General features: G+C 44.4%; 1 protein-coding gene across 2 annotated transcripts in view; it reads left to right on the top strand.

Annotated features, from left to right (window-relative positions):
• The window catches only part of Isg20 (interferon stimulated exonuclease gene 20), a 33,553-nt gene that overhangs the window by 10,587 nt on the left and 10,535 nt on the right, over window positions 1–12,431 (top strand). Inside the window, exons 1-2 of one of the 2 annotated variants that reach the window (XM_005320123.5) lie at window positions 4,405–5,575; window positions 5,842–6,093. The exons of the other annotated variant lie outside the window; for it this stretch is intronic. Coding sequence (XP_005320180.1) covers window positions 5,866–6,093 — 228 coding nt within the window. The 5' untranslated portion in view covers window positions 4,405–5,575; window positions 5,842–5,865. Of the gene's footprint in view, window positions 1–4,404; window positions 5,576–5,841; window positions 6,094–12,431 lie in introns of those variants that run through there. 2 annotated transcript variants of the gene reach the window in all.

The raw sequence follows: 12,431 nt of genomic DNA, 5'->3' as shown, positions 1-12,431 counted from the left end.
AACCACCACCCTACATTCTGTTTTTCTGAATTTGACTAGATATTTCTCATAAGGGGAATCATACAATATTTGTCTTTGTCACTGGATTATTTCACTTAGCATAATACTCAAGGAAAAGGTTTATCCATGTTATAGCATACATCAGAATTTCTAAAGTTGAATAATTTGCACATACCATGTTAATCCATTCTGTCCGTGAGCGGCACTTGGGTTGTTTATCCCTCTTGGCTATTATTGTGAAAATGCCAGCTGTGAACATGAGTGTGTAAATATCCCTTTGCTATCCTCTTAAATTTTTTTGGACATACACCCAGTAGGGAAATTGCTGAATCTTGTGGTAATTTTTTAATTCAGTGGCTGAGCCATTTTACATTCTCACCCAACAGGGTTTCATTTCTCTACATGTTTGTCAGCACCTATTGTTTTTGTTTTATTTTTTAAATAATAGTTGTTCTAATGAGTATGAGATGATAGGGTTTTATGTGTTGTGATGTTGAGTGCTTATTTGTACATAGTTCATTTAAAAAAATTTTTTTTGATCATAGGTAGACACAATACCTTTATTCTATTTATTTATTTTTATGTGGTGCTGAGGATCGAACCCAGTGCTTCACACATGCTAGGCAAGCGCTCTACCACTGAGCCACAACCATATCCCCACACAGTTAGTTTTTAACTCACTTCATCTTTTTTTATGTGTATGGATTAGCACAGTCTTTTCTTTTTTCATAGGGTGCTAGGGGTTGAACTCAGGCCTTGGGCATGCTAGGCAAGCACTCTGCCAACTGAGCTATATTCCCAACCTCTCTGGGCCCAGTCTTAGATATATTAAGTTGAACCACATGATTTTGATTATTGCTGAAGTTTTCATTTCATGTGACTCAACCTATAATATATAGTTTAGATATACATGTGCACATTTTAGAGGTACATGTTCAGCCAGGTTGGAGAGGGCAGAGCTGCCTCTAGGGAAAAGTGCCTCTGACCCTCCATTGTGAATTTTCTTAGCCTATTTTGTTACTATAACGAAATACCCAAGTCTTTATAAAAAGAGGTTTATTTAGTTGAGTTATGGAGATTCAAGATTTTGTCATTGGCATCTGATTAGCTTTGTGGAGGGCCTCATGACAGATGGTAGCACCATGGCAGGATTGCATGTAGAATGGATCACATGGTAAGACGGGAAGCAGAACAATGAGCTTGAGTTAGGACAGATAAAGCTGGACACCTGTGGAATTTTCAGGAATCAGATATATTTAATCTACAGTGGTCCAAAGGGGCTAATGTCTAAAATTTCTGGACCTTGAGGTCTGGAAATTCTTAGATTTATACTCAGTGGGGTGGTTACATGAGGGTGGGTATGTAACAGCTACACTTTGTCCCATATTTTAGATCAGACAGATTTCACAAGTTTTTACTAAGAAAAACAGTAACTTTTGCACAGCAAACTCTTGAGACAGTCTGTCACACCTTTTGTGTGCAAACTTGGCATTTACAAGGGAGAGGAAGCTTCAAACCACAAAGAACTCTGCATAAATCCTGTTGACATTCTTTGTAAGAATCTTATTGACTAGGGGAGAAGCTTATATGGTACAATTATGATGGGGGTACCTGGTGGCTGCATCTAACCTAGTCTCACGTGACCTTGAATTCCCTAGAAACATTAATCCATTTGTGAAAGAGGTGCTTGCATGGCTGTATTACCACCGGCTAGACTGTACCTCTCTAAGTGCCACCTCAACAGCATTATGCTAGAGACCAAGCTTCCAGCACATGAACTTTTGGGGGACACAAACTACTTCCAAACCATAGTACAAACCATTTGCTTGGCTTGTATCCTGGGGATTCTGAGTGGTAGGAATTGCAGAGAGGGCCACGCAGTGACAGCCTTCTACCTGCTACAGTTGTGACAAGTGGGCAGCTGTTCCAAGATGTGTGTTTTGTAAGGCTGACAAGTTTGCTGAGTGACTCACTCTCCTGCTACCTGATCCAACAAGATTTGGGAACTTCCACAACAGGGAGCACCCTGACTATTGGGGTTGACGTTTGCCCCTAAAGTGCTGCTAATCACCAGCAATTGGGTCCAACATCAGAGCACGCAGGACATTTGAACAAAAATTTAGCCTGAGCCAGTTAGAGTACTAGGTTCTAGGGGCCCAGCAGTGAACCAAAAAGAGGGCAAATGGAATTAAATGAACAAGTAGAATGTATGGTGTTTCTGGGGGGGGGTGCTCATTCTAGTAGAAAAACCAGGAAGAGATTAGGAAGTTCATTTTAAAAAATATATATATTTTTTAGTTGTAGTTGGACACAATACCTTTATTTTATTTATTTATATGTGATGCTGAGGATCAAACCCAGGGCCTCACATATGCTAGGTGAGTGCTATACCACGGAGTCACAGCCCCAGCCCCATGGAAGTACATTTTTAAATAAGAGATCAGGGATGGTTCCATGAAGAGACCTGCCAGAGAAGAAGAGGTAAGCTAGGCAGATGACCTGGGGGAGGAACTTTCCAGAAGAGGTGACAGCAAATAGCCCAGGCCCTGAGAAAGGAGTGTGCCCAAATGAACATACCCTTCTGAAGCAGACCTGATTTTATTGGTTCTTCTAGCCATTCTCACACTGGGGTAGCGACCAGCATTTTTCAAGGAGGTGACAAGACCTGCATGTGGCTTGGGAGGTGTCAACACTTGTATGAACGCAACCCTGAGAGTGGGTTTAAACCTAGAGGTTGTAGATCAGATCCTGGTACAAAACGAGATTGGAAAGGGCTCAAGGGGCACTTGAGGGAGGGCCTGAAAACTGTCTGGGAGTTGAGGTATGAGGGTTTTTGAACAGTAGGAAATTCCTAAATTTTTAAGCAGAAAAGAGCTGTGTCACAGTACCTGAGATTAGACTTTGGAAAACTTGATCAGGTAGGGCTCAAAGGACAATTTAAAGCAGGACCTGAAGATGGAGAATATCCATTTGCAGCAACATGGAAAGATGAGGACTGATGAGTAAAACAAGCCCAGAAAAAGAGAAAAAGCCAAACTTGGAAGCCATGTGGGAAAGCACTTGAAGATGCAGATCAGGAGCAAGTTGCACAGACCATGTACAGAACCACTGGGAGAAGAATGTGCTCTGGGACCAGGTGAAGCACAGGGTCTGCAGCAGGATGTTGATGTCTAAAGATCACCACTGGCTGCTTGAGGTCCAATGGGAATTTGAAGAAACAAATCTCCAAGAGAATCTTTAGGGGCTTACTGTTTGGGGGAGTTTGGGGGTGTTTTTGTTTTAGGGGGACTCTTATTTTGGTACTGAGGATTAAACCCAGGGCTGCTTTACTGAAAGCAAACTGAAAGAAGAAGAAATGAAGATAGACCTCAATAGATCAGCAATGCTTTATCAAACACTGGAGGGGTACATTTGCAAGAGAGAATATGGCAATGGTTACTGAAAGCACATGAAAGTGAATACTAAAAGAAAATAGAGGCAGACCTCAATGGACCAGCAATGCTTTATTCAGCACCCCAGGGGCACATCTTCAGGGAGAAAATGGCAGAAGGCTGCCACGTGGGTTTGCGTTTTATAGGGTCTTAGCAGAGCTTGGTCATGGGAGTAGTTAGTTCCTTTTGGTGGCCCTATTTGGCAGCACTGCCAAGTCATGGGAGTTTTTGGTGGTAGGCTTATTTAGGGAAGGGTAGTAGGACAATAAGGGGAACAGTTAGGGAAGTTCCTTGGGGCCTATTGTCCGTGTCCTTCAGTTTCAACAGGGGTCTGAATTTTATAGGGTTTAGTTAGACTGAATCATCGAAGAATGCATCTGTTGGGCAGTCAGGGGGAACAATTGTGAAAGTCAGGAGCCCATTGTTTTCCTTCTCTCCCTGGGACTCATTGTTCTTGTCCCCCCCACACACACCCGTGAGGGTTGTTGTTTTTCATATCCTTCATTTATCACTGAGCTACATTCCCAGCCCTTTTTATTTTTTATTTTGAGAAAGGGTCTCACTAAATTGCCTGGGCTTGAACTTGTGATCCTTCTGCCTCAGCCACAGGAGTCTCTGGGATTACAGGCTGAGCCACCACAGCTGGCAGGGGTTACGTTTTAAATGCACATTCTTATAAAGTAACAAGAGTTTTGTCTCCTGTTTATGCCGCTTCACTTCTCCCTAAATCAGCATAACAACCTTTATGCCTTTGAAAAGCAGAAAGTCCCCAAACTGAATCCAAGCAAGAGTTGCTCACTCAGATGGGAACCAAAAGTACTTTTTTTTGGTTCAGACTTGAATCAACAGCGCAACAAACAGAAACAATGCTGTATCATTGAGACATACTTCCTATTTGGTTTATTTTTGAAGTCTAAGTCAGACATCTGGCTTGGTTAAAAAAAAAAAAAAACACCATGAAACTAGGGAAGTCCCCTTACAAATCACAAATCTTTGTGAAAATGAGAGCAACCAGATCAGACTGATGGGTGTTTATTCTGTATAGATGTGAGGTAGGAGGTGAGCATGGTGGCTCTAATAAGTCACACCATAGTATATGGTGCAATGCGTGTGTTTCTCATGGAAAACTGAGTCTGACGTTGGGTGCAGTGGTGCACACCTGTAATCCTAGGCACTCTGAAGGCTGAGGCAAGGAGGCTTGCAAGTTTGAATACAGCCTCAACAATTTAGCAAGAGCCTGTCTCAAAATAAAATAAAAAATAAACCAAGGGCTGGGCATGTAACTCAGTGGTAAAGCACCCCTGGGTTCAATCTCCAGTACCGCAAAGAAACAAGCAAACAAAACAAAACAAAACAAAACAAACTTGAGTTTTGGACCCAGTTGTAGCTCATTCATTTATTCAGTAAATACAGAGTGCTCTTTACATGTCAGGCACTCCTGTAAGAATTAGATGTTCTGGCCTGGATGAGTGTGGCTCCAAAGAAGCCTGGCTGGGCTGGTGGTACTCCCTCGATGCCTGCTTCTGGTCCTCAAACAACATCAACCCAGCTGAAGACAGAGTGGACAGAAGCACTCCTGAACCAATGGAGTCCCAATGCTGCTTCCTTGCGTTCCCTGGTCAGGGATGGGGACTAGCCCCTTTCCACCCCTACCTCCTCCCACCCTTCCCAAGTAGTGGCCTCCGCAACTCAAGAACAGCTTGCCCTGCCCTCATAAAAGACCAACAGAATATCATTCTGGTAACGGGCCCCAGAAGTTGCGGGACATTCCCCAGGCTCCAATGCTGGGGATGTTTATTTTCTGGGTGGAGGGTGAGAAAGCAAAGAAAGATGTTGCAATCCACTCCATGCACGTCAGATGCGTCATCTGAGAGGGGGAGGGCAGGGGCAGAGGAGGGACAACGTCCAGATCGACCAGCCCTGACTCAGTCTGCCAGCTCCCCACCTGCCAGCAGCTGAAGAGAAGGAGCGGCCCAGCCCACATGCCGCCTCCCGCCCCTGACTTCCCTTGATAACACTAGAAACTGAAACGGGTCGGGATGCCCTGCTTGGAGTTGGAGATGAGTCACCGTTCAGAGCAACCGTAGTAGCTGCGAAGTGGCAGCAGAGAGGCAGACGTGAGCGGAGGGTGGAGAGGCAGGCAGGTAAGAAGGGGACACTGAGCAGCCACAGTGGCCTGGGAGGTGGTGAGAGGGGGCCTTCTAGTTCCCAGCCTCTTGGGCAAGATAGGGGCCTGGGACCCGCAGGCCAGGGGATCTGGACAGGGTGGCAAGAGGCCAGCTTCCTCTGTTGCCAGGTAGCTGTGGAGATAGGGCAGGGCAGATGGTACAGGCCAGCTGGGTGGTGGCCTAGGACACCAGGAGACTTGTTGGCCCCATGTGATAGCTCTTCCATACTCCTGCCCCTTTAGCACATCTGAGAGACCCCACGGAGCATGGCAGGCAGCCCCGAGGTCGTGGCCATGGACTGTGAGATGGTGGGGCTGGGTCCTCACCGGGAGAGTGGCCTGGCTCGCTGCAGCCTTGTGAACTTCTATGGCGTTGTGCTGTATGACAAGTTCATCCAGCCAGAGGGAGAGATCACAGATTACAGAACCCGGGTCAGCGGGATCACACCTCAGAACATGGCAAGGGCCACCCCGTTTGCCGAGGCCAGAAAAGAGGTGAGTGAATGGCTAGGAGCCAGCCAAACCAAGTGTCTGCAACCCCATCCCACTTCCCTAGCTCCTCCCCTGGCATCTGTAGTCTGTGACCCCACCACGAAGGATTCCCCACATTGCTGAGTAGACAAACTTGGGAGGGGTCTCCATCCTAGTCTTGACAAGTTTCCAACCAACAGAGAACCTTAGACTCACATCTGGGAGCTGCTCACATCTGGTTCCACTTCCTAGTCTTGTGATATGGAAACTGAGTCCCACCTGACATTCCCTACACAATGACCTGGCTATATTCCCCATTCTTTACTCTATGCCAGGCTGCCACGGATGAGCCCTGGATGGCTGCATAGGCTCCTGTGTTGAGCCTGTTTTGGAGAAGAGATCGGAGCTCCCTGGGCTGAGAGGGGTCTTGCTCCTGATGCAACACTGTGGCCCACCACAGACTGTCCACTAAGTTTGAAGCTCAAGTTTGTGGTCCCAAGATTTCCCACCCTCTTGCCCTTTAGTTAGTGGTAATAGCTTTTCCAGGAATGACTGTGCTCTCTGAATTACTAAAGGGAAAATAAAACTTAACCAGTGTAGGAGTTTCCCCAGGGCAAGTGAGCTCATCAGCATCTGTGGGGCTTGGGGGAATCCAGGAACACTTGACTGAGGTTTATCTCAACTGCACACATGCAGTGCATGCCAGGTTTTGGGCACTGGAGATAAGATCACAGTAACTACTATTTACTGAACACTCGCTATGCGCTGGGTGCTCTCCTGCAGTCACCCTCAGCAAGCTTCACTGCACCACCAGTCCTGCCAGGTGGGCTTTCAGCCATTAACAATTCCAGAGTTCAGAGGGCCAATTTGAATCCCAGCTCTGTTGCTTACCAGGTAAGAGTGACCATGGGCAAGTTATTCATCCTCTCTGTACCCACTTCCCTCATTCCTAAAAGGCATTGGGGGTGATAATAGTAGCAGCATCATGGGTTGTGATGAAGACAAGTGCCCAAGTGAGTCCACTTGGTTCTCAGTATCTGTAGATTCCACATTGGTGGATTCAACAAACCATGGATTGAAAATTTTGGAAAGAAAATTGTAAGTGTACTGAACAAATATAGACACTTTTTTGGTCCTTATTCCCTGAACAATACAGTATGACAACTATCAACAGCATTTACATTGTATTAGGTATCATAAGCTATTAGAGATGATTTCAAGGGCGTGTGATGATATGTATAGATTACATGTAAATATGACACCATTTTACATAAGGAACTTGAGCTTCTGTGGATTTTGGTATCTAGAGAGGGTCCTGGAATCATTGCCTCTTGGATAACAAGGGCAAACTCTACTAAAAAAATGTTAGCTATTATGATTGTTTAACTTTTTATTCCCTTATAATAATAGATGGGTGTCTCAACACACAACTAAATGGAATCAGGGTCACTCCAAGTGAATTTGGGCTGACTAGATAAAGACACAGACACAGAAAGTAACTTTTCTTTGGGTTCAGTGACCACTCCTCAGTCAGAGCTCCCTCAAGGAGGGCAAGGCAAGCAAGAAAGAGAGGGAGCACACCTCAAACCTCAGTTTTATTGGGGAGGAGCCATTCAAATGAGGCAAGGGGTAGGGTTACAACAAACAAGTGGGTGTAATCCAACCCCATTGGGTGATGCCCACTCCTGGAGCTGCATCTCTCTTATCTGAGCAGAGGTAAGGCCCAAACGCATTGCAATGGGTGCAATACCAGTTCAGTACCTCTTTACTCGGAACTTAGAGGTGTGTACTTAGCTCCTGTCCAGAGTGGCTCCCAACATATCCCCCCTTTCTTAATATAAAAGGGAAATTGGAGAATTATATCTTCAAGTCACTGGATTCTTGGTTCGAGGTTGTCATGACCTACTATTGAGACACAAAGGGAATTAGTAGAAAACATATCATTCCAATAACATCATATAGAATGTTTCAACATATTTTTAGGATTAAAGTCATTTAATTAGCTTTGAAAGATTCATGTTATCATATTACTCTGCCAAACACTCATCAGAAGATTCTTAGTGTTTTCCTAATTTTATTGGGACCATTGTGTTTGGCCATAGTAACACAGACATATTTAATTGGCATGACATTTAAGCCTTTCCTCAAACCATAAGCAGAGGGCTCATTTGCATTATTCATTATAGTGGCTTCTAGAGTGTCCGACTTAGTTCCAATTCTTTCATCAGCACTTACCAGACTGTGAAGGATCTTGGAAGTAGTTTAAGTCAAATTATTAAGAAAATTCACATGTTGTAAGTTTTAAGACATAGCCACAAAGGCTGTAATCGTAGAAAAAAGGAATAATATTCAAAGTAGCCCCTTCAAGGATCATGAGATCAAGAGCTTGTCCAGGTCTGGTAAATTGGCATGCACCTGTTTCAAAGCATGAATGTTAACTTCAGCGTGTCAGCTGGCAATAGGACAAAGGAACGTTGATGAAGGATCAATGCCCTTTTCCTCTATCATAACTAGTGATAAAATTAGGCAAGTTGTATTTTTTATAGGTTACAGGATATTTGATCATCCTTTCTCTTAGTTCTCACATTTAAGAGTCTTTTAGGGGGGCTGGGGATGTGGCTCAAGCGGTATCGCGCCCTTGTGTCCGCCGATAACCAAAAAATAAATATTAAAATTCTTTCTAAAAAAAAAAGAATAAAGGTACAGTTTATAATTATGAAACCATATGGTTCTCAAAATATTTGGATCCATTTTAACTTATTTTGGATCAAGAGTGCATTTTTTATCTCTACGACATCACATGATTTAGTGAAAATAAGATCCTTGTGTAATTTTATTTATTTTTTATATTTATATAGTCAGAAATGAGAAGGATAAGGATTTTTTGGTCATTATGGGAACATTGTGAGAAAATTGTCTCAGGTTGCAGGCTTTTGTTCCTGTGATGAGCAAAATGTATCCTCATAATGTCCAAAAATAAAAGCAAAATACAAAGAAGCATATGTAATACAACTTTTGTCAAGGTAACATTTTTTGGTAACACAACCGTAGAGACGAAAAGGAAGGAATTTAAAGGAACCTGTTGAAGGATTAAAAAAAAATCAGATTCTTTAGCTTTGAGAGCAGTCAGGCTGATGGCTGCAATAAAGAAGTTTGTCAAATCTAATTGTACCTGGAAAGGAAGTATTTTGTTAGTATTGAAGATCTATGGGGGAAAGATTTTGACCAGTTATATTTGGATATACACGCAGGCGACGTGCAGCTCAGGCAGCGGCCTGTGTGAAACAGGAAGTGCAGGTTAACAGTTGGGCGGCCAGGCTGAAAGCCCCGTTGAGTGACAGTGGAAGAACCAATGGGAAGCCCAGGAAAAATGCGGAAGGTGGGACTCATCTGCCATGTTGCTCTCTCCATGTGGCTTGAGAATTTCTATGTGTAGAATCGTGGAATCAGCCTCCAGGCGAGAGTCCCCCCTGTTGGCCTGTCTGTTCGCACATCCATTCCAAATCTCCCTGCAACCACATTGTGTGGGCACTTGGCCAGTCCCCCAGGCCGTGGAGGTTGAGAGGATGGCCCCGCTGTCGGGTTCTCAGGCCAGCCAGGTTGAGGCGGAAGCCGGGCTTGGCCCAGAAACAAGAGTGAAGCCTGTGGCTGCTGCTGCGGGGCAGCTCAGGCTGGTGTGGCCCTTGGCCATTGTCTGCGCCTGTGTCCCACATGCTTGTGTTGGTCCTGCTGGAGCAGGGCTTGCGCCCAGGGAGGGGGGGCATGGCTGTGCCCAGGGGAATGACCGCCCCAGCAGTGAGCTGTCCTCTGCCTTCCTGTGGCCACTGGGGTCCCTCTGCAAGTACATTGTGGACAGGTGGCCCTCCACTTGTGGGGTCACAACCAGCAAATTGTCATCCATCGCCTGGGGCAAGCATCTGGCTCCAGGAACCCGGGGCCAGGGTAAGCGGGCATCCTCCCCGAGCAGTGCGTAGTCCTGCTAGCATCTCAAAAATCCTTCAACCCCCAAATAAGCCGCTCTGCAGACGCCGGAGCTGGGGGCCCCAGGGCAGACCGTACTCGTCAAATTAGGGTTTTTAAAGGGCAGAATATTGCTGGTGGTGGGTCTTGTTACAGACCCTATAGGGAACAGCAGCCAGTCTTGCATCAGTCCCAGAACAACAGTTGGGTCACAAGTCATTTTGATCCCGGTAGGATACGAATGCATGGAAAGGTTCAGTATAAATTCTCCAAGTATTTTTTTAAATGTTATTTTTTAGTTGTAGTTGGGCACAATACCTTTATTTTATTTATTTTTATGTGGTGCTGAGGATCGAACCCAGGGCCTCACATGTGCTAGGCGAGTCCTCTACCCTTCAGCCCCAGCCCCAGCACCCCCTAGTATTTTTTAAAAACGAGAAAAATAAAATTCACTTTTCTATAGGAAAAGTATCCCCTGTATCAAGTCTCACAATTTTTTTTCCTTCTTTTCTCTCACTCTCCAAGTGAAGATTCCTAGCATATAACCCTAAAAATCTTTATCTAATATTTTAAAATATAAAAATTCACAAAAACAATTTTAAAAACCCACAAAAGCACTTTTCCCATGGGAGAAGACTGAATTTAGCAGCATATCCCATTAATCATCTTAATAATTTTTTACATTTATTTATGGTCTCTAGAATTGCTAAATAAAAATTTATTCTCTTTCTAAGAACAAAAAATTTGCTGACTTTCTTCTAATTCTCCCCTTTTAGAAATCAACCCACAATATTTTAAAAATCTATATGCGGCCTCACTACTGGAGAGAGAGAGAGAAAAAACAAACCAACCGTTCTCAAAATTCATATTAGATTTCCTATATGGGCCACCATTTGTTGGGACACACAACTAAACCCGTCAGGGTCACTCCAAGTGAATTTGGGCTGACTACAAGACACAGACACAGAAAGCATCTTTTCTTTGGGCTCAGTGACCACACCTCAGCCACAGCTCCCACAAGGAGGGCAAGGCAGGCAAGAAAGAGAGGGAGCACACCTCAAACCCAGGTTTATCGGGGAGGAGCCATTTAAATGAGGCAAGGGGTAGGGTTACAACAAACAAGTGGGTGTAATCCAACCCCATTGGGTGACGCCCACTCTTGGAGCTGCACCTCTCTTATCTGGGCAGAAGTAAGGTCCAAAAGCATTGCAATGTGTGCAATACCAGTTCAGTACCTCTTTACTCAGGACTTAGAGGTGCGTACATAGTTCCTGTCCAGAGTGGCTCCTGACAGATGGGGAAACTAAGGTTTGCTTAAACTAAGCATATTAATTTGCTAGGGCTACACTGTAACAAAGCATCACAAACTGAGTGGCTTAAACAACAGAAATTTATTGTCTCAGAGTTCTGGAGGCTACAAGTCTAAAGTCAAGGTGAAGGCTACAATGGAAAATCTACTATGGTTCTCTTCCTCACTGGTGGTATTGGCAATCTTTGATTTGTAGAAATATCACAGGACCTCTGCCATCGTGTTGTTTGTTTGTTTTTGAGTTTTAATACTAGGAATTGAACCCAGGGGCGTTCTATCTCTGAGCTGCACATGCTCAGCCTTTTTATTTTTTGTTTTGAGGCAGGGCCTCACTAAGTTGACCAGACTGGCCTCAAACTTGCGATCCTCCTGTGTCAGCCTCCCACTTTGCTGGGATTGCAGGCCCTGCATCACTGTGTCCGGCTCTGCCTTTGGGTTCATGTGGCATTTTCCTTGTGCATTTTTCCCTGTTTAAATTCCTCTTTTTAAAGGATTCCTGTCACACTGCATTAGGAGCCCACCTACTCTGGCATGACCTTATCCTAAGTAATCTAGTTACAGTCAGCTCTCCATATAGGCAGGTTCTGTATCTGTGGATTCCACCAAACACAGGTATTAGAAGAAAACATCTGAAAAGAAACTGCATCAGTCTGTAAACATTGTAAGCAGTGTAAAAACTGTAAACAGTCTTTTTTCCTTGTCACTTTTCTCTAAGCAACGCAACAATTGTTGACGTAGCATTTACATTGTATTAGGTGTTATTGAAATCCAGAGATGACTTACAGTCTACAGGAGGATGTGTGTAGGAGGTGTGCAAATACTACGCCATTTTCTATAAAGGACTGGAGCCTCTGCAGATTTTGGTATCAACAGAGGGTTCTGGAACCAATCCTCCTAGATACTGAGGGACAACTGTCTATCTGCCACGACACTTGTTGTAGTCAGCTTTTTTGTTGCTGCAACCAAAAGACCCAACAAGAACAATTTTAGAGGAGGAAAAGTTTATTTGGGCTCACAGTTTCAGAGGTCTCAGTTCATAAATGGCCAACTCCATTCGTTGGGGCCTGAGTTGAGGCAGAACATAATGGCAGGA

This window comes from Ictidomys tridecemlineatus, chromosome 5 (genome assembly GCF_052094955.1).
Source record: "Ictidomys tridecemlineatus isolate mIctTri1 chromosome 5, mIctTri1.hap1, whole genome shotgun sequence".
NCBI classification, from domain to species: domain Eukaryota; kingdom Metazoa; phylum Chordata; class Mammalia; order Rodentia; family Sciuridae; genus Ictidomys; species Ictidomys tridecemlineatus.
The sequence above is the reverse complement of the archived record's forward strand: the minus strand, read 5'-3'. Positions and strand labels throughout refer to the sequence as shown.